The 20009-nt window shown below is 40.8% G+C and overlaps 4 protein-coding genes across 6 annotated transcripts; 2 read left to right on the forward strand and 2 right to left on the reverse strand.

The window, feature by feature from the left end:
- Positions 1-114: 114 nt before the first annotated feature.
- Positions 115-5754, reverse strand: foxj2 (forkhead box J2). Of its 2 annotated transcripts, XM_056380240.1 has the most exons (11): positions 5393-5754; positions 4730-5079; positions 4479-4553; positions 4264-4356; positions 3511-3675; positions 2938-3400; positions 2688-2846; positions 2473-2574; positions 1279-1383; positions 1042-1140; positions 115-560 (listed from the first exon to the last, which is right to left on the reverse strand). In XM_056380240.1, the coding sequence occupies exons 2-11, from the start codon at positions 5051-5053 to the stop codon at positions 448-450; spliced, it is 1698 nt and encodes a 565-aa protein (XP_056236215.1). In that variant the 5' UTR covers positions 5054-5079; positions 5393-5754; the 3' UTR covers positions 115-447. The 2 variants fall into 2 exon arrangements, with proteins under 2 accessions (XP_056236215.1, XP_056236214.1); XM_056380239.1 differs by having other exon boundaries at positions 1042-1383.
- A 149-nt stretch (positions 5755-5903) lies between these two features.
- Positions 5904-8577, reverse strand: isoc2 (isochorismatase domain containing 2). 2 transcript variants are annotated; one of them, XM_056380358.1, is made up of 7 exons: positions 8438-8577; positions 8169-8249; positions 7414-7538; positions 7091-7303; positions 6721-6791; positions 6485-6602; positions 5904-6065 (listed from the first exon to the last, which is right to left on the reverse strand). In XM_056380358.1, coding segments are annotated over exons 2-7 (594 nt in total). In that variant the 5' UTR covers positions 8170-8249; positions 8438-8577; the 3' UTR covers positions 5904-5999. The 2 variants fall into 2 exon arrangements, with proteins under 2 accessions (XP_056236333.1, XP_056236332.1); XM_056380357.1 differs by lacking the exon at positions 8438-8577 and having other exon boundaries at positions 8169-8425.
- On the forward strand, positions 8489-11926 carry atg12 (ATG12 autophagy related 12 homolog (S. cerevisiae)). Its single transcript, XM_056380370.1, has 4 exons — positions 8489-8701; positions 10388-10524; positions 10627-10689; positions 11714-11926. The coding sequence occupies exons 1-4, from the start codon at positions 8608-8610 to the stop codon at positions 11771-11773; spliced, it is 354 nt and encodes a 117-aa protein (XP_056236345.1). The 5' UTR covers positions 8489-8607; the 3' UTR covers positions 11774-11926.
- Positions 11927-13825: 1899 nt separating this feature from the next.
- Positions 13826-19711, forward strand: si:ch211-149k23.9 (germ cell-specific gene 1-like protein). The gene is made up of 7 exons (XM_056380315.1): positions 13826-13883; positions 14044-15166; positions 17470-17652; positions 17830-17877; positions 18032-18184; positions 18354-18465; positions 18590-19711. Exons 2-7 carry the CDS (start codon positions 14971-14973, stop codon positions 18960-18962), a joined length of 1065 nt encoding a protein of 354 aa, XP_056236290.1. The 5' UTR covers positions 13826-13883; positions 14044-14970; the 3' UTR covers positions 18963-19711.
- Positions 19712-20009: the final 298 nt, after the last annotated feature.

The following is a 20009-nucleotide window of genomic DNA, read 5'->3' on the forward strand; positions in this document are numbered from 1 at the left end:
GTTTGGCTTGTTTCATGCTTGCGCTGTAGTTTATGCTTATGTCTTTATCCCATATATGCTTTCTGTTGTTTTTTTGTTTTTTTTACTGCTGCAGAGTACAATAATGTGACAAGAATAAATTTATACTTTATTTTCTTTGTTGAACATGTTTATAAAACTACAGTCCATTAGAAAACAACACCTTTCAAACTACCTGCACAAGATACATAAAACGGAAGTTATTACAGCATATGAATTTGAATACAGGTGAAAAAACTTACAACTATTTCAACCTTGAAATACAGCATTCAGTCTAATGTGACACAACTTGATCCCAAACTTGTTTCCAGAGAATCTTCAAGATGTTCTGTTACCAGTGAGCCTCTGCATTTAGTGTACACGGCTGTAAAGAGTCCCATATCTCTGAAAAGTTCTGTTTGAATTGTTTCTCCTCGCAGGCAGTGAGGGTCAAACGAGCAGAGAATCCCAGTCAAAGTCATCCTGGATCTCCTCGCTGTTGCTGTGCAGATTCTTTAATGGAGGACGCTGTCGTGGTGTCATAGACTGAGGCTGCATCCCAGCTGAAACGGAGAGAAATATGGACGTCAGTATACAAGAGGAAGTGAAACTATATTTAAGTAACTTCTCCTTTACAACAGTCTGACCATGGCTGCCATTTTCAGCAACAACTGATCAAGTTAGAGGTTACGTTCACATTTTTTCAAGTTTATGTCCATATGTACATAAACGGAGTCTTTGCTCACTGTAATAACCTGCTGTGCATACTGTGAAGAGCTCCCTTCCTATTATGATTATAATGTAAATATTAGGGAACAAAGTCAACCGCCCGTGTTCGGTCTAAAAATGCATTCAGTTCAGCTAAAGCTAATATGAGACTTCAACAGCTCTTCCAGAGTATGTATGAACATGTGAGTGTTGTTCTAAGGCAGACTTGAAAAAGGTAAAACCATCCTTTAAGACTCCTCCTCACGCCCTCCTGGATTCAGTTGCCATAACAGGTTGAAAGAGAACAATGTTTTAAAAATGATTTCCGGGTCTCACCGGGTGTGTTTGCAGGCTGCGTTAGCTGTGGTCTTTGAAAGCCTGGTCCCTGCATGGGAAGAGCCCTCCGGGGCGGCTGTGGTCCGTTGGCAGGGGGAACTAGGGGACAGTAGGGGAGGGGGGAGGGGTGAGTAAGGCTGGCGAGGGTTGGAGGCGGATTGGAGGTGAAAGGTGGGGCTTGTAAGGAGTGAGGTGCACCGAGGGCTAGTGGGGAATTATTCCCAGAGGTGATCATGCCTTTCTGAGTGAAGAAGCGGTTCAGAGAGTCACAGAGAGAGGTGAAGAGCGCCGGGTCCAGGGCCCAGTCACAGAGCTCCGCCTGCCGCATGCTTTCCAGCAGGTCTGGAAACACAAAATGAGAGAAATGTTTACAGACAGGTTGATGAAAGCATGAAGGGTTTGAGTCTTAAATGCTCTTATCAAGAGAGCCAAAGCCCTTTGTAAATTTTCAAAAATACAGATCATGCATTTACTCAAAATTTCTATCATTTTGCAAAGGTCTCAATAATCATCCTATTCATTGCTTCATTAGCGGCCACTAACTATACATTCTGTCTAGTGAAATGTTTGTAAAAGTTGTTGCATTAGCTCCAAAAGACAAACATCTTAAAGGGTCAGTTCACCAGGAAAAAAAACAAAAACAAAAAAAACATTTACTAACACTTAGTGGTATCTACAGAAGCCATGAAGAGAGCCTTGGTTTTTATCTGTTGAGAGCTCCCTCCGACCCCATATGATGCATTGAAAAATACTACATTTAAATATTTTGACAGAACTGTACAAATCTTCCAATTAAAAAACAAAATGAACTATCACACTTAAATGTAACCACTATTTGTGTGTTGTTATAGCAATACACGCAACCTTTGAGCATCACCTCTGGCTATGTCCCATTCTAGGAAATTAGTCTGTACAGAGTTGACAAAATAGTCGCCTTTGTTATTCATTTGTTATGATGCTTCAGTAAACTCACATACATCAGTTTTGAGCCACACACTGTAGGAAGTCACATGGTTTGCTCTGAGTTAAATTTGAGTAAACCTTTGTTCACTTTCAGTTATGAGGCTGTTGTAAGCTTAAGAGTTACAGTTGTCAGTTTCACCAAAAGCTTCACAGATTAAACTGATTAGTGGTGTTATTGATACTGTAAAATTCTACATGTGCATATGATCTATTACAAACCTTGTAACTATTCATATCAAATATATCTGAACATGCAACATATATCCATATTTGAAGCTAGTAAGAAAGTTTGAGGGTCAAACAGAAATGAAAGTGTGGGACCGAAAGGGTTAACCAGAGTAACGTTCAGAGACAGATGTATCAGCTGATGAAATTCAAACTAACTCCAGAGGGAAGTGAGAAAAAAAAGTTATTTTGTAATTTTGGTGAAGTGACCCTTTAAACAAGATTGTGGTAAACAGCACAGACCTGGGTGACCAGAGAGGTCTATGTTTGCCCAGTCTAGATTGCTGGCAATGCGGAAGCTCTCCTTCAGAGAATCTGGGTTACTGAACCAGTCGGGTGGCACCGCTAGAGGGGAAGGGAGGAACGTAACTTTAGAAAGCAAATTAACTTTCTTATGTTATCTTGCTGGTTTAAATTCAATTCAAGCATTTCTGTGTGATAAGAAGTGTAAGACTCACTGTATTGTGAAGGAGGGTGTGCAGCTGGAGCAGTTGGTGCAGCTGGAGCGGCTGGTGCAGGTGGTACAGGTGGTGCAGGGTACGGAGACATTGGTAGCAGAGTTGGAGTGTGCAGTGGGGTAGTGTCACTGTTTGGGAGAATCAGGGGAGCAACATCCGCTGGAAAGAAAAGAAAAGTCATTCATCCAGGCCATTTGTGTGTGTAATGTATAACGCACACAAAACACACCTACGCACACATCGTACTCACACTGTGAGCCTCCCCTCTCTCGCATAGTCTTGAAGAGCGACTTGAAAGATGCATACAAGTCTGGTAAATTCATCTCATCAAAGGTGAAACGCAGCGGAGGATCAGTAGAGGAGTTTAAAGAAACAACAGGAAGGGCGACAACAGATGCAGAAGAGTGAGCGGGGCCCGACACCGTGCAAACAGGCGTCGTGTTGGGAGCGCAGGAGAAAGATGAAACTGATACAGGTCCTGAATTAGCGGGAAAGGACAGAGTGGCAGAGAAAGAGGGAGCAGCGGGAGAAGCTGTAGACATATTGACAGCAGAAGCTGTGGGGATGGAAAGAGTGGGGCCAGGTGGATGGGGAGGTGAAAGAGAATTAATGGAGGACATGGGGGCAGCAGGTGGGAGCCCAGCTGAAGGAGAGACGGATGGATGAGGGACGGAGAGACTGGAGACAGGGCTCGGCATGTAGGGTGACTGTTGCTGTGAAGATAAAAGACAAGATAATATATTGGTATGCTGTTATTCAAAAAAAAAAAAAAAAACATTCAGCAAACTTAGTGATGGGAAAATGATACGGGAAGTGGCTCCACCTTGCACGGAGGAGGAGAGAGGGAGGCAGACTGGGGCGATTGTCGCTTGATGGCTCCCAGAGCGGCGGTGTTAAGAAGCTGAAGGTCTGTGTGGGAGGTCGGTTGTGGTTGATGAGGGGAGGGTCCTCTGTCCGCTTGTGTCCCTGGTGCTTCGGGAACCTGTAACTGGAAAAGGTTGTGGGAGAAATGTTACAATCCCGGTGAAGTAGAAGTAGCAATACAAGAATGTAGAAACACAGCTGTGAAACGTTTACAACTGCTATCTGCCTCCACCCCATTACAGTGCAGGTGGACAGTAGATAATCCACAGAACCCACTGTCAGCTGTTTTCGTAGGGAAGATTTCTCTCAAGGGAAATAGTTCCTATGAGAACCTTTGACTGCATGTTCTGTAGATGATCCAGAGTAACTACGACGTTATGACTGGAGACACATGTTGCTTTATGTATATTCAAGGCCGTGACCACCACAAAACCACTTCCACTCATTGCTTAGGGTCAAATAAAAGCATTATAAGATGTTCTGCATATAAAATCCTACTCTGCAAAGTAACTAGTAATCACAGCTTTCAGATTAATGTTTTGCATTAAGAAAAAAATACCTCCTTCTGAAAAGTGGTGAAGTTAAAATCTGATGTTTCTCAAAGTGGAAATACAAAACTAAAATGCCAGAGAGCCAAACATTCATTGAGTAAATTGTAATTTCTTTACACTTATGGCAATTGGACGGTTAACAACTGAATGACTGATCTTACATCCTGCCTCTCCTCTTCTTCCTTTGGATAGGGACGTTTAGGTGCCCTCACTTGATTCGCCTCTGCAGGTCCATCCATCGTCCAATAGGAACCCTACAGATACAGCACAAGTAGCTTTCCGCTCTTTTAATCCATCATTTCTCCGTCTCACGTGATGCAAATTCTAACAGAAGTACATATATGCTAACAACATCAAAATATAAAAAGTAATTCACCTTGCCAGGGTCGTTCCGGGGCCGAGGAACTTTCCTGAAGCATTTATTTAGAGACAGATTGTGTCGAATGGAGTTCTGTTAATGACACACAGTACATGATAAAAGAAGTCAGTCCTGTACCAGCTGGTCATGCAAATAATATTAAAATTAGTTACCAGTCACCAGACCAGCAACTTTAAACATGCTTATACTTAAGTAACAAACTTAATACTATTCTAGCACACTGACAATATGCTGTTATTTCACATTACCTTCCATCCACGGCCTGCTCGGCTGTAGTAAGGGAAAGTGTCACTGATCCAGGTGTAGATGTCATTCAAACTCAACTTCCTCTCAGGTGCAGCTGCTATCGCCATGGCGATGAGAGTGGCGTAGCTGTGAGGGGGTTTTCCTTTAGAGTTAGAAGCAGAAGGGTCCTGGATGGATGGTAAGAAGTCTCCTCTCTCCCTCCCTCTGTCTTTCTTCTTGTCCCTCTCCCCTCCTCCTCCTCTCTCTTTCCCCGAGCGCAGGCTACTGATTCCCAGCTGAGGCAGCCAGTCAATACTGGTGAGACTGGAGTCCAAGTCAGAGGACATTGTCCCTCTTTTTCTCTGTCCAGGGTCTGAGGGGTCAGAAGAGGAAGTACATGATCAACATGTCTTTTTACTTTTTGTTTAGTGTGGAAGCTGACAAAACACTGAGAAATGCCGCAGTGGATCCCTCTCTGCCTGTAATGTAACACTGTCAACCGTAATGTTCCTGTACTTCCAGCCAGTTGCAATTACAAAGCAAACAAGTTCAGACACAAGACACGTTGTGCGTCTCTGGAAACTATCCATATACAAGGAAATACATTGCATGACTGTGACTACATATAAATGTGCCAGTTCCACCTACATTCTCTGTTTTCTGAGAAAGGAGAATGACTTTCTTACCTCTCTGTACTCACTCGAGGCCCAAGGCCTTAGAAAGTGTTAATATTTGATGTTGTCATCAGCTGTGCACAACTGCAGACAAACTGGTGTCCGTCCTCCTCTTCAGATCTTTCTCTTCAGCACGCTGATCTCAACAAGGCCTCCAATCACACCTTTGGCTTGAGAAAGTTTGTGTAACTTTGAAGAAATATACACAAAAACTTATCGGACAGCTTCCTTTTTCTCTCCCTCCCTGTCTCCCTACCCTCCCTTTCTGACTTACAGAATGACGTAACTCACTCCTCCCCCTGTGTGACATCACTCTTTGAGCCCCGCCTCTGAGAGCTGGTCCCACCTCTTCAGCCTTTCACCGGCATTTTTCTGTGGGTCTGTCAGGATATCAATACAGAGAAACCACCTGTAAGTTTCACTGAAATATCCAACAAAAGAAGGTCCAAACCTTCAACCTGCCACTCAAGACATGAGGGTTTGATTCAGAGACATAAATAGAGAAGCACAGCAGCAGCACTAATTCACAGTAGCAGCATCACTTTATTGAAGTAATTCATCAGTATGTTGGAAGCAGTGAAACAGTGTTTATGAAACAGAATGACAGGTGATGATGTCGCTACAGAGCACTGAAGAAGGCAAGGAGGCCGGTGTCAGGAGACGGGTGAGCCAAGAGCTTCTGGATCTGCCAATAAAGTTGATAAAAATATATGTATTAGTCGCTTTCATTACTTAGACTGTCAGTATGCTCAGAATGAAATCAATTTTGGCATGTTTGCAAAGGCAAGATGGTGGTTTTACAACCACGAAAATGCACTACATTTGGGTTTGATCACTGCAGAGGAGTCTCACTGCACCCTAGTATACAGTCACCTGTAACTGGTTAACAGTGTCAGTGATAAAGGTTGTAGGCAGTTTATTTTTGGCAGCCCTGAAGTTGCAGCTGCAGACTGGAAATTTATTTGCATAACTGTTTGGGACAGAAGTCTGAGGAAACGCCAAATATGTTTTCCTTTGGCACATACTGTCAAGAATATCTTTATGACACATCTAAACAAACAAAAATAATTGATGAGTGCAGCACAGAGCAGCTGCAGTGAGCACCTCCTTGAAGTTGGGGTGTTTGGCGTCTTGGACCAGCTGCAGCAGGACGGCCTCTGTGGTGGTGAGGTAAGCTCCGCTCTGCTTCAGTCGGGACAGAGCAAACAAACGGTCCGTCTGGCTGTGGAGGGAGACACAAAAGTCTGTAGTTACATACATAACTACTGTTCGCACATAAAGGACAAAAAACTATATGATGTAGGTGATGACAATGTTGTATAACAATACAGCACAGATACCTTCTGGATGAGACGGCATCAGCCACAATATGAACCTCCATTCCCTTTTCAAGCAGGTCAAAGGTTGTGCACTATGGAAAAGACATTCATTAACTAAAACTGTGGAAACTCTGTGGCACACTAACCTAGAAAAACCAGCATAATCAGAAAAAAGCATAGTTACATTACTTGATGATTGATCTTTCACCTCAACACCTCCCTCATTCTCAAATCATTTTTAAGGGTAATAGTTTATGCAGCATACATATACACACACGAGTTCAGATTCACTTTAAAATTATCTTTAAAATGTTAAGAGGTTGTTTCACTAATCCTTTAAATATCTTAAAGGACACTGGATAAAAAAAGGGGTTTCTGGGAAAAAACTTACTGCAATACATGCGTGTGCCTCTATTCCACACAGTATAGCCTGTTTGGGGTTTCCAAGGGCCTGCAACTCCTTCTCCACCTCCTCTATCATCATGGTGAATGATGTTTTAGCATGAGCTTTCAGGTCTGCTGCCCCCAGCTCTGGTACCGTGGGACCCAAACCTTTAGGGTACTGCTCTGTCAAGATGGGGGGGATGCCCAGAACGCAACTGGCCTGTGAGTCAGAGGAGAGAGCAGGCAGATTTAATCCAATCCGTTAAAATAATAAATATTTATAGGCTGATAATTGGGTCAACTGTAGGACACTGAGGTAGTGTAACCAACCTGGAGCAATCTGGCTGCATTACTGACAATGTTGGTGAACTGAAAGATGTTGGGTCTGAACTTCTCTTGCATGTCACACAGGAAGATTACTGCATCCTTGGTGGAGAGCCTGCCAATGTTTGCCACTGAAAGAGCAAGGACACAGAAAAGAAGAAAGTGTGTTTGGAAGATACGTGAATTTACGCAACATGTTTTGTTCTAAGTATTTTGTGTACTCTTAAGGAGGAAGGAGATTTTCTTCCTTGTTAGAAATATTTCCTCCATGGTGTTGCACTGTGTTGTTCACAAAGAGACCAAACAGATTCATAGCTGAACAAGAGCAAAGTCACAGAAAATACCAAATTGAGTTCAAAAGTTACATGAATTGATATAAGATGTTTTGTTCGCACCATCACTGGCTAAATACAAGGATCATTTGTTGAGGATGATGGGCCAGTAAACATCATAATGGCACTGAGGGGAAGAATAACACTTGAAGAAATAAGCCTAGAATGTCATATTTGCAAGTTAGGGTCTATTTATTCTTCTATTTAAGTATTATTTGACTAACGAGCTTCTACGTATGTGGTGCATTTTGTGTGTAACTAAGGAGAAAAAGGGGTTTCTTCCTTGTAAGAAATATTTCCTTCGTGGTGTTGCATTGTGCTCTTGACAATGAAACCAAACAGTTTCATAGCTAAACACAAATGAACTGGAGAAAGCTGCGAAAATGTCACATAATTTCAAAGAGTTTTAACATGAGAAAGTTGACTTACTGTTGTTGCTTGAATGGTCCAAATGTGAGGCGACAGAAGTTCAACTGTTAGGTTAAAGTATTATTTCCCATGTGACGCCCCCTGTGTAATTGGAAACCAACACAAAATGTAGTAATTTTACTTGAAAGTGACAAAGAAAAAAAATGAATTAAATTTTAAACAAAAACGGCATATCATAAGATTAATCAAATATACTAACAGCAACTGAATTCGTCATGAAACAACTACGTTATTAACAAATATATTCCAAAGTCAAAATAATAACTAACCTAGCATGTCGCTAAGAAGAACAAGTTCAAGCACTGTCCTCCCAGAATCGTATTGACCAATAGGATTGCGTGTTGTTGAGATTGAAGTTTCTCTGAACCAATAACAGCCAGAGTACGTCACCATTCGCCTCGGAAGGAACCACAAGCAAACCAGAAGTGCTCCCCTGAAGATGTCTGACAATGCAGAATCCCCAACAGAAACGCAAAAAGAGGAGTCACAGCCACCGTCAGACGACTCGAAGGCGAACGAAGAGAAGATAAAAAGTAAGAAAGAGTTACATATCAAAAGCAATCATCTCTTTACTATTACGGTTGCTGATACTGAAAAAAACAAACCAGTTCGTGTGACGTGACAAACGATTGACAGAGATTTTGGCCAATAGGGTGCTGGTTTGTTTCAGCTCAACCAGTAAACATTAAGCTTTCTAACATGTGGTACTACCGGTTTGGGGCATGGCTAAAGCTAATGCTAATATTTATTAAGGCAATATATCATCTTTTTCTCTGATAGGTCACATATTGTTACAGAGAGACTGTTTGTTCCCTAATTTATCAATTATCTTTTTACGCTTATGCCAATAGCAACTTCATATCTTGTACCTAAGGATAAGTTAATAAGGCTAAGTTAGCTTGAAACTGTCAAACTGTTAGTTTACTGAAAATTTCTAGCCTCGCGTTTTGGGCTTTAACTTCAGTATATTCAGGAATCGCTAAAAACTGTTTTTACATTTTCATCTTTACTGCAAGTCCCTGTCTGTAGCATTTACAAGCAGTACATACATATTTAACAAATAGGTTATAACGCACTATAATGTAGTTGTAAGAAGATTAAGGACATTTTAAGTGTTTACTAATGAACAATATTTGTCAGCAGTTATAACTTCCCCTATGAAAATATGTTTTGTATTATTACAACTGTGTTTTACTATGCTGATTATCTGTTTAGGCAGCAGCTCCACTAATCGTCAGGTCACTAATTTGTCAGATACACTAATAAACATTGTAATGTGTTGCAAACAATTAATAAATGTTTATATATCAATTATAAATGCTAACTATAGGGTTTTAAAGTTAATTATCACATTTCTATTCAAGGTTGTCTTTCACTCTCAGTTATTTGAGAAAACAATATTGGCGTCTTTTCCTTTACTTTATACATACATGCAAAAACTTATATGTTATTATCAACCTTCAATGAAACCATTTCAGAGTCACATCAGGGTCAGCAAGACAGCATCTTCATTCATCTTCATTCAGTTCTCTCACCAGAATTTTTATTCTGACCTATTAATATTACTAGGTGTTAAGATTTGGAAAACAAATAATCATATTACAGTAAGTAAAAATGAATACCAGTAAATAAAGGACACCTGCAAACTGACTGTCATTGATCATGTATAGTATATAAGAATCAGATACAGGTAAATGCAGATTCAACTAGCTTGTATGTACATTCATTTTGTAAATAGGGCTCAGTTATGTTGTTTGTGTACAATGTTCGAAACCTGAGCTACAACGAGATCTGTGGAGCATAAGATAAGCCATTTTGAACACACCACATGCAATTATTTAAGATTCTCCACAGATACAAACACATTACAAAACATTTTAATAAATCAATACAGAAAACCATGAGGGAATTAAAATAATTTAAATGAATATCAGAAGGAAATATTACACAAAAAGAACTGTGGGCTATAATAAGAAATGGTTCAATATGCAAGGGATGCACCTGCCCATTATAGAGGCATGAAATTCTGCTGTAATTTCTCATATGCCTTAAAGGAAGACGGCTGTCATAGTTCTTGTTTTCACTGTGGCTTTGACAACACGTCCATGAATTTAACAAGCACTTCATGAGAAATCTCCCTTAACAGTTCAAGTTTAGATTTGCCTGGACTTGTCTGAGTGACAGCAGCACTTTCACTTTTATTTTTTCCATTTTTATAGTTGATGTGTTGTTGAAGGCAGTTGGAGACACTCCTATAATGAAAACAAAGAAGTGGGCAGTAGATCGGGGGAGGACGGTACAGTCCCTGGCTCAGTTCATCTCTCGTTTCCTCAAGCTTGATGCCAACGAACAACTAGTAAGAGATACATTTGTTCCCTGACTTGTTCATGCCCCGAAATTATGACTTGGACGGCTCTTTCAAGTCTTTACACATGATGTCATCTCTTTTTTCTTTCAGTTCATCTATGTTAACCAATCTTTTGCCCCCTCACCGGATCAAGAAGTAGGGGTCCTCTTTGATGTGAGTACATACAAGCAGCATACAACTTTTAATTCCCTGTTATTGTAGTGTTTTATGGATTTACAACCTATTTTCCTCAACCTAAACAATAGTCACAATGTGTATGTGTGTAAATATGCTCATTTTTGACCATGGGAACACTGTGTAACTAAATAATCTCAACTCCAAAGTCCACTTATTAGCTTTTTCTCATCTTTTAACCACACAATCGACAAATAGATCCATTCCAGTTCCATTCATTGATGAAGAACATGAGATGCGGTTGAAAGCTTAGAGAAGCTAATAACTGGACATTTGAGTTGTTAAACAAATGTAAACCATGTCTCCACATACAACTGCAACATGCACATGTACACACAAGAGATGAGTTTATTCATGCTCGCTAGACTATTTGCCAACAACGTAAATTTAAGTCTTTTTTTGGTTTGTTTGATGTATTCTGTAAGTGAAGCAAAGGTACGGGGCTTTATCAGTGATTACAGATGAGACATTTTCAAGGATATTAATCTTCTTAACAATCTAATTTACAGTAGACATGAAGTACAGACATGTTCTAACGATAAATGTAAGTCTTGTCAGGCTTCATCTGGGAAAAGATTTTGGATACTTAACCACAGCATAAATGTCTTTACCATTGATATAGTCTCTTTGATGAAATATTAGAATTGGGTCCAGCCCATAGAGGTGAATGGGTCATGTGGTGCACTGACCAGCAGAGGGGGCAATAATTTGGAAGCACCATGGGAACACTTACTAAAATCCTCTGCCACTGATTAATGTCTACATAAGTAACCGCAAAGACCTCAAAGTCCAGAATTCACAGTGGCCATTTGGTCATCCCTCTGCTCTCACCACTTGACAGCTCAAAATCTGATAAAATGTGTGTTTTATGACAAATCAAGTTCAGTCACATCTGAAAGTGTTTATCAGTTAAGTAATTTTTGAGCTATAATGAAAAATCACTTCAGGGTTGTTTTATTTAGTATTTACCTTTATGTCTTCTCTCTCTTTGTCTCTCTTTCAGTGTTTTGGTAGCGATGGCAAGCTGGTTCTACATTACTGTAAATCTCAAGCCTGGGGTTAAACTCCTTTTCCACAACAGAATTTTTTTGAACTCTCCTTTTTTTAATTCATCCTCCAAACATGCACATAACATTATCTTTGCTTCTTTTCCATTTGTTTTCTTTCAGGTTTTATGTATATACAAACTGTAAATAAATTATTGTGACAATGCAAAGCTCTTTCCACTGTTTTTTTTTTTTTGTTTTTTTTTCTCCTTTTCTTTTTAGGCGCCATATTTAGCACCCAAAAATAAACACTTAACTCGTGGGCACAGGATTTGGCTTTGCACATTGCTGGTGATTATTAGAGGAAAAGCACAAGAGAGAGTCCATTCATATGGATGTTGGCTCACAGTTTCATCCACCCTCTTATTGTGATAATTAAATACCAGCATAAAGATAAAGTTGTAATGTAGTGGAACTTGAACCAGTCATAAAGGTTTCAGGAGGTTGAGATGGAATCACCTCTGAGCAGGGACAGACATAGGATGAGAGGGGGCACTGCAGTAACAGATGGACTTAGAGGGATTACATGATTCAGGATGGGTTTGTGACATAAATTCCCAAGAAAGACAGAAAAGAGAGTAGAGTGGCGTGGAGACAGACAGTTGCTCCACCAGTCTTGCATCTCCATTCGTCTATTGGCCAGGAGGATTAAAGGGGGAAGTGCAGCTGGAGAGGTAAGGGTCACTGATGCTCATCCTGGAGGAGGAAAAGTGGTGACACATTCAGAGGGAAAACACGAAGAGGGCAGTGACATGGAGAATCAATTGAAGATGGAGCAACTAAAAGCAAGTTCTTAAGGAGCTTTTTGATTTAAGGGCTCTTGAACGAGGCGGAGATAACCGAGGATTGTAGGTTCAGAGGACTGCGAGAACTGACTGTTGTTTTACTGTGGTAGTTGCTTCATGTTTGACCTGAACTGCAACACTTTGGTAGGTACTTGTCACTGATTATTTTAATATAATTAGAGCTGAAATTGATAGTCAATTAACAGAAAATCAAGAACTGTTTTAATAATCAATTCATTCTACAACAAGGAAAAATACTAGTTGTTTTTTTCAGCTTCTCAAATATGAGGGTTTGATGTTTTTTTCTTTGCCATTTCTGATTAACTGAATAGCTTCAGGTTTTGGAGTGATGTAAAGATTAAACAAGTAAGATTTCACTTCAGGCTCTGGAATAAAGGAAAATCTTCTATGTTTTCTGACATAAATAGGCTGAAAAAAATAATTGCTAGTTACAGCCCTGAAAATAACTGAACTATATGTTGCTTTTTTAGACTGAGTTTTTGGATTAAATGATAGTTGAGATGCAGGTTAAATGAGGCAAGTGGTGTGTGTCCAATTATCTATCTGACAAACCTGTCAATGCAAACAAAAAGCAAAAAACTTGTGTTTATGACAGAATTAAGTCTATGTTGAAGAATGAATTTCCAAGATTTAGTAAGATTAAAATAACTAATACTGGTCTTAAGGTCTTCATGCTTGATGTTGGTCATTCTAGCAAAATCTTGAGTGGCTTAGTTCCAACTTGCTGATGCTGTCCTCAACTTTTACACTTTTTGTTCAATATGTTACCAATCTGATAGCGAAACCAAGACTAAAGAGTAATATCTTGACCACTTTTTAACATGAGAGAAAATGCTGGTGAGGATGTTCTGATACTGTCCCTGAGTTTTTATTTTGTCCACAACCAGAAAGAAGAAGAAGCAATTCAGTATTTATCAAGTTTATAGTTAATACAATCATTGTCAATAGTATCATTATTATATATAGCCCATATATATATATATGTTAATTAGAGTACATACTGTACATGTCAGAAAGCACATATTGCAGACATTTAAGAAGGCCTTAGCATCTGAACATTCGACAGATTGTCCAGATCTCTTTACTAATACAGGAAAAATTAAGTGCAGATTTATACATTGAAAATGTCTGACTTTTAACTAATGTGTGTATTTTTCATTGTCACCAATATTCAGATATCAGTAACCACTGTGATTCTGTTCTTGTGTAGACCAGTGATCGGGCCCCATTCAACTGGTTTAACCGGTGTTCTGTTGTATTTCAGGTGCTGTGGGCTGACAGGGAGACACTGCATGAGAGAGAGAGGAAGACAGCAGACATGGTCAGAGTGCACTTCACACTAAAATGCACCTAACACAAACAGATTAAAGCAGATTATCAGGGATTACTTGCAAAATTTTCATTTAGATCTGTGGCTTATCCATAATTTCATCAAAAAAAGTAATCTCTTGTTTTTCCTCCCCTTTGTCTTGTCTTCTTAGGGTCCAGCAGCGGAGTTGATCATGAGTGGCAGGGTCAGGCCTGAGTGTGTTAATCAGGAGGCAGGAAGACTTTAGTTTCGGGCACAGGACATTACTTATTCTTCCATAACCCCTCCATATAAACAGCTGGGGGACTAATGTGACCTCAGTCAGTCTAATGACTCGTATGGACTCAAGGAACATTCAACAAAATTGAATGTCACTATATGGACACCTTGGTTTTAGACTTTGTGTGCTCCGCTGAACCGTTTACTTTGTCCCCAGGTGATGAATTACGTTTAAGGATGTCCTCAATCTCCTCTTTAGTTTCCCAACTTTTAATGATAATCTGTAATATTTTTAAATGATGGTATAGTCCCACTGATGTAATACATGCACACAAAGGGTCTGCAAGTGTTGAGGTCAGGGGATGTACGTACGGCCACACCATTCACCCCAGCAGGATATCACGTTAAAGCTGTCTTCGCAGCATGCTGTCATGTCCTTGCATCCCACTCTTCTCCTAACGTGAACCATCATCTACCTAAATCCTCTCTTGTTCACTTTTTTCTTCCATCTGTCCTTTCCCACGTGTATCAACTTCAGAGCATCTTATCCTGCTCCCACTCTGTTTACCGTCCTCTCTTTTAATCACTCAGGCTGTACAGTATCTCTTTGTCAGCTTTGTTTTGTTATCTTCTGTCAGTACTGTTACGTCACATTTATCTTTGCTTTCCATTTAAACCTGGCAGCTCATCACATCTTAAAACCACCCCAAAGCATCTGTCCCTCCCTCTCGGCTCCATCTGTGACTGTATTCATACCCTCTGTCCGGTTTGTCTTATTTCCGCATCCCGTCTCCCCCTTCTGCTTCCTCTTTACATCACTTTCTCCCCCCACTCCCTCTCTCTAACCATCCCCCTTGCTTCCCCCTTCTCCTGTGTGGCCATGCTGGAGCGTATGTCCCGTCGCTCTCGCTCCCTGCTCTCCCTGACCTTGACCACTCTGGCTCTGGCCCTCTCCATCCTGGCTCTCTGCACCTCCTACTGGTGTGAGGGCACTCACAAGGTGGTGAAGCCCCTCTGCCTGTCGCCCGTCAAAATGAAGAACTGCGGTCAGAACAACAGCGAGCCTTACACCACAGGTACTGAGATGTCACACTGTCCCCTCTACACATCAACAAGTGTTTTCTGCAGATTTGATTCCAATGCTTTACTGTTTCTCTTTATTCTGTTAAGTATACTGTAACTTAGATTGCTCTTATACTATTGTTATTGGGCCTTGGACACAAATCTGTACACATACATCTATTTATGCAAGCAGCTCCCCTCTGATTTTGAATTATTTGTGTCTCAACATAGTATTCACGTATGCAGGCAGGGTGCACAGGTGCAATTATTTATCAATTTATTTAACTATTTTTAGCACGTAATGCATAGCCATGCTGCAAGGATTGTTCTACTTAAGACTAACTAACAAGTATTCAAATAACAACAAATATGTTAATGACAGCATCGCAAGAAGTATTTGCATCCTTTGTTTTAGTAAAAGCAGCAATACCAAGTCATAATGCAGACACAACCTCAAACTGTTCTTAAGTACTTGAGTAAATGTACTTAGTGTGGTGAACAGGAACAGTCAGAGTGTTAAGCTTTCAGCTCCTGTCAGGCAGGAACAAGTGGATACAGCTACAACATACAGGACCTGACTACAGTCGAACTAGATCTGTGACGAGTTTCCTGGCGACTAATCCCAAATTCTGCTGCAACACGTTCACGGGCATGTAACAGTTTGTTATCGGCAGCATGAGTTCACGGATTCATCCTACCTTGCGTCATGTGACGTTTTCTCGGCATTCGGCTTTTGTAACAGTCAGCCACAGGTTTTCAGACAGATACTCTGAGCAGGATCATTGTTTTAGCAGGTTGTCATCTGATTTTTGGTGTTCATCATGGACTTTTTCATGAAAAACAGATGGAGTTTCCTCACAGTCCAAACTTAATCTGCTGATGAAGCCCATGAAAAAGCTCTGGAAGAAGCTAACAAGTGTGACTTTTTCCTAGTTTAAGAATAATAACAATAACAATAATCACAATGCTTGTTGAGGCATCGTGGACTTAAACATTTCTATCCAGTGTTAAATTACTGAGAATTCAAACCGTCCTTTAGGCAAACTGAGGTCGCTTGCAGTACTTGATACTGGAGTACCAGATATAGTGGATACGCACCTACAAACTGTGTATACACAGTGTGTATTATGTCACATGTATGTGTTTGTTATTGTTTATTATTGCACAAGTCTTGCAAAATGCAGCTTTCTGATGTTGACTCTACCAAAATTTTGGCCTTGACTTTTGAACCTGATTACAAGTATGGAACTTGATCTTTGCACTCTGCATAACAACCAGTACCTGGGACTAATCCGGCTGGATGAACTGACAGGCTTCCCTCCCTGAAAGTGATTGTCCTCGGTTTTGATGTATTTTAATCTCTTTTTTCCCATACTGTAGTTTGAGAGAGAATTTAATTATGGCTTAGTATTAATCTGTGGGGTGTCAGGGTGTCTCCCAAAGGTTCATTCGCCCATGGAGCAGAGGTTTACGCTGTGTGCTCCCTGGTCTTTATTTTCTCAGTAGATATGCTTAATCCACTCTGAGATTAACAGCTCTTACTGCATAAAGGAATCAACTTTTATCACTACACGTACTTTGTGTATTTGCACAAAAAGAAGATCTACCTTCACCAATGCATCAGTGCTTCTAAGTCTGGTTTACAAATACACACTGGCTGCTGGTTGACAAAGCTGCATATGATTACACAGAGGCATGTTATTTTTTTTAGGGCCAGGGTGTGATTAACAGACTTGCAGATGTTTTGTGTTCACCAGTTTTGCTTCCCTCTCTCACTATGAAGTACATACTCTTTTTCATTTTCAAACGGACCTCCAGAATATCCCCAGCAACACACACCTGCATGCGAAGTGTGTGTTTGACATTTAATTGTCTCCCTGACTTTTAGTGCATTAAGTTTTTGGCAAAGGAAAACACAGAGTCAGCAAACCTATTAGGATAATTGTGAAGTAGGAGTGCATTTGCAGTATGCACCTGTGTGTGTGTTTGTGTATCTGCTTGCCTACACATGCCTGTGTTTTAGATTTTTTTCTCATAATGGATCAGTTGTTAGAGCTCATATCTCAGAGGAAGAGGGACCTGTGTTTGTTTGATGTTCGTTTGATGTTTGCATGGTTGTGCACCTGTGCATGTGGGTTCTAAGGAAAACGCAAGTCTGGATAGGTTTGGAGAATATAGATTTCCCATGTGTGAGTGTGAGTATGACTGTCTTTGTCTTTATAGTTCCAAAGAGCTTTGAAGAGCCACTAACTTAACTATCCATAACAGATATAAGCAAGTGTTCTGCTCGGCGTTGCCTTCTTGTGTTGTCACACAGAGAGTCCCACTCAGAACCCCTTCAACCGCACACTGTCTCCAGCCAGAAGGGAGGAGCTGGCCAGAATCAGACAGAGGCAGCTGGCCAACGCTGTGCACTACATCTGGGAGACGGGGGAAGACAAGTTTGCTTTCAGATACTTTCACACCGGCTTCTGGGAAAGCTGTGAGAAACACAGCGATGGTGAGACCGCAAAGCACATGTCCAGTCATACATAACCTCGCTTACTTGAACCTGGTCAGAATATTGATTAATCTTTCAGGGATGTTATTTTAGGTTTTAGCCTCACACACAAATAAATACCATTTATTCAGAGTGATAAAATGCTTTCCATCGTCCTCTTCAAACCTTTGTCTTCAGGGGAGAAATGTCGCAGCTTTATAGAGTTAACTCCAGGGGAAACACAAGGTAAGTTGTGAATCGTACCGTAATATGTACATTTCTCTGTAACCCTGTAAATACTGTGATTAAATTAATTATTTTTGTTACAGTATTAATTGAGTTTTCTGAATGGATGCGTGTGTCCGTTGTATGTGTGTGTATGTGTTTGCACATGTCGCAGGTGTGCTCTGGCTGTCAGTGATTTCAGAGTTCACGTACATCGGCCTGCTGGGGATGGGCTTCTTACTGATGTGGCTGGAAGTTTTGTGCTCTCATAAAGAGATGCACTCTCTGAAAATCAATGCCTACGCAGCTATCTGTACCGTGTTATCAGGTGAGACGTAGTGTATCTCTCAATTTGTCATCATTTTATTCTTTCACAATCACCTCCTCCTCCGTATATGCACAGTAATCCTAGATCTCTCCCCTCATCCGCAGTGTTCCTGGGCATGGCTAACAGTTTTTCTCTGTCTGTTTTATTGTTGCTTTCACCTCCCATGCAGGTCTTCTCGGGATGGTAGCCCATATGATGTACACCACAGTATTTCAGATGACAGTCATTGTGGGCCCCAAAGACTGGAGGCCTCAGTCCTGGGACTACGGCTGGTCATTTGCGTAGGTGTCTGCCCATTAGTGACAGCTTGACAGCCTGTATTATTCAAACGTGTGTATAAAATGTTATTTTCATGATTGCAGTTTCTCTTCTCTCCTAACTATTCTACATATTCTCTGTTCCTAGTCTTGCGTGGGTGTCCTTCAGTTGCTGCATGGGGGCAGCCGTGGTCACGCTCAACTCCTACACAAAGACCATCATCGAGCTTCGTCGCAGACAGAGGCTACGATTGGAGGAAGCGAGAGCTGCCAGTCACGCCCCAGCCTATGATGAGGTCGTTCCAGGGGGCGGGCTCTACTCTGTCAGCGGCCTACTGCAGTGTCCAGACGGTATGATTGATGTGTCGTGGGCCCCGAACGGCAGCATGGTTGGAATGGGGAATGGGGATGTACCAACGCTGGTTTTGGTAGGAGGCTGTGGGCCAGAGGGATGTGAAGACTGTGAGAGAGAGATGGATGAGATGGAGGAGGCCATGGACCGAGTTGATTCACCTTGTTAGGGAGTCACTTATATCCATCAACTAAAAGGGTTGAAAAACTTTAAAAGAGGAAAAGAACTGTCACCATGCTGGAGACGGATCAGTGTGAGCAAACAGATGTCTTTTCTTCCGCTTTGACTTTCAGTGAACTTGGGGACGAACCAACCAGGCTGAAATCAACACATATCAAAATATAAAGACTACATTGTATGTATAGGCCACACTAACATGCAAGAGTACATGTTTTCTGGGTATTTCTCAGTGCCTCATGGTAGGAAAGTAAATTTGTCTCCATATGTAAATGTATATAAATGTTTATATTATTTTAATGTTTATATATTAACTTGCAATATATCAGGATGACAGTCATCCCAATGATCATTTCATTGTATAAACAGGATGGATGTTTCTTTTCCCGGTGATACCCAACAGAACAGCCTGTCCTTTAAGACTAAATATACAATATATTCTCATTAATCTGAGCGGGACACTCAACATGTTTCCTTTTTCAAAGTCTTCTCCCTCTGTGACAAACTTTTGACGGTTGCAAAATTTCGATGCAATGTGTAAAATACCAGAGGCCACAACAAACGCAGTCTCTCCACAGACACACAGACAAACCCATAAGACAGACACATAGAGATAGAAAGATTACAGAGATTTTAAAAAGTCTGCTCTCTGATGTTGAACAGAAGATTATGTGTAAACCAGTAATCCCGAGTTGGATGGAAAGAAGGAGGAACAGAGTGAAGAGATGGGAGGCATGTGAAAGGATGGAGATGGAGAGGGAGGCGGGGGGTGGAGGGGCAGGGGAGGGGCAGGTTGTGGGGGGTCAGAAATGAAGTTGGAAAGAAATGCAGGCTCACGCACGAACTGCAAACACACACACACACACACACACACACACGCACCACGCATCATGAGAACATCACACTTTCAGGGAAATAATGGTTTACAAATGGATTTTACTTAATGTGTTACTCTTCAATTTATACAGGAAATTATTTCTAAGGTTAAATAAATGGACCTAAATTTACCTCAAATGTCAATAGGTTATACATTTGGGAT

This window comes from Seriola aureovittata, chromosome 7 (genome assembly GCF_021018895.1).
Source record: "Seriola aureovittata isolate HTS-2021-v1 ecotype China chromosome 7, ASM2101889v1, whole genome shotgun sequence".
NCBI classification, from domain to species: domain Eukaryota; kingdom Metazoa; phylum Chordata; class Actinopteri; order Carangiformes; family Carangidae; genus Seriola; species Seriola aureovittata.

What these genes read in the sequence shown, in the direction of transcription:
- foxj2 (XM_056380239.1), bottom strand. Translation starts at nt 5,053, where the DNA reads ATGTCCTCTGACTTGGACTCCAGTCTCACCAGTATTGACTGGCTGCCT. An exon ending in GAGCAGGCCGTGGATGGAAG is followed by an intron (nt 4,554 to 4,729) that starts GTAATGTGAAAT and finishes TGTCATTAACAG; the next exon opens with AACTCCATTCGACACAATCT. An exon ending in GCAGCCTGCAAACACACCCG is followed by an intron (nt 561 to 1,041) that starts GTGAGACCCGGA and finishes TCTCCGTTTCAG; the next exon opens with CTGGGATGCAGCCTCAGTCT.
- isoc2 (XM_056380358.1), bottom strand. An exon ending in ATGCAGCCAGATTGCTCCAG is followed by an intron (nt 7,304 to 7,413) that starts GTTGGTTACACT and finishes TCTGACTCACAG; the next exon opens with GCCAGTTGCGTTCTGGGCAT. An exon ending in AGGCACACGCATGTATTGCA is followed by an intron (nt 6,792 to 7,090) that starts GTAAGTTTTTTC and finishes TCTTTTCCATAG; the next exon opens with TGCACAACCTTTGACCTGCT.
- atg12 (XM_056380370.1), top strand. Translation starts at nt 8,608, where the DNA reads ATGTCTGACAATGCAGAATCCCCAACAGAAACGCAAAAAGAGGAGTCA. An exon ending in GAACGAAGAGAAGATAAAAA is followed by an intron (nt 8,702 to 10,387) that starts GTAAGAAAGAGT and finishes CCATTTTTATAG; the next exon opens with TTGATGTGTTGTTGAAGGCA. An exon ending in TTGATGCCAACGAACAACTA is followed by an intron (nt 10,525 to 10,626) that starts GTAAGAGATACA and finishes TTTTTCTTTCAG; the next exon opens with TTCATCTATGTTAACCAATC.
- si:ch211-149k23.9 (XM_056380315.1), top strand. Translation starts at nt 14,971, where the DNA reads ATGCTGGAGCGTATGTCCCGTCGCTCTCGCTCCCTGCTCTCCCTGACC. An exon ending in CAGCGAGCCTTACACCACAG is followed by an intron (nt 15,167 to 17,469) that starts GTACTGAGATGT and finishes GTTGTCACACAG; the next exon opens with AGAGTCCCACTCAGAACCCC. An exon ending in CTGTGAGAAACACAGCGATG is followed by an intron (nt 17,653 to 17,829) that starts GTGAGACCGCAA and finishes CTTTGTCTTCAG; the next exon opens with GGGAGAAATGTCGCAGCTTT.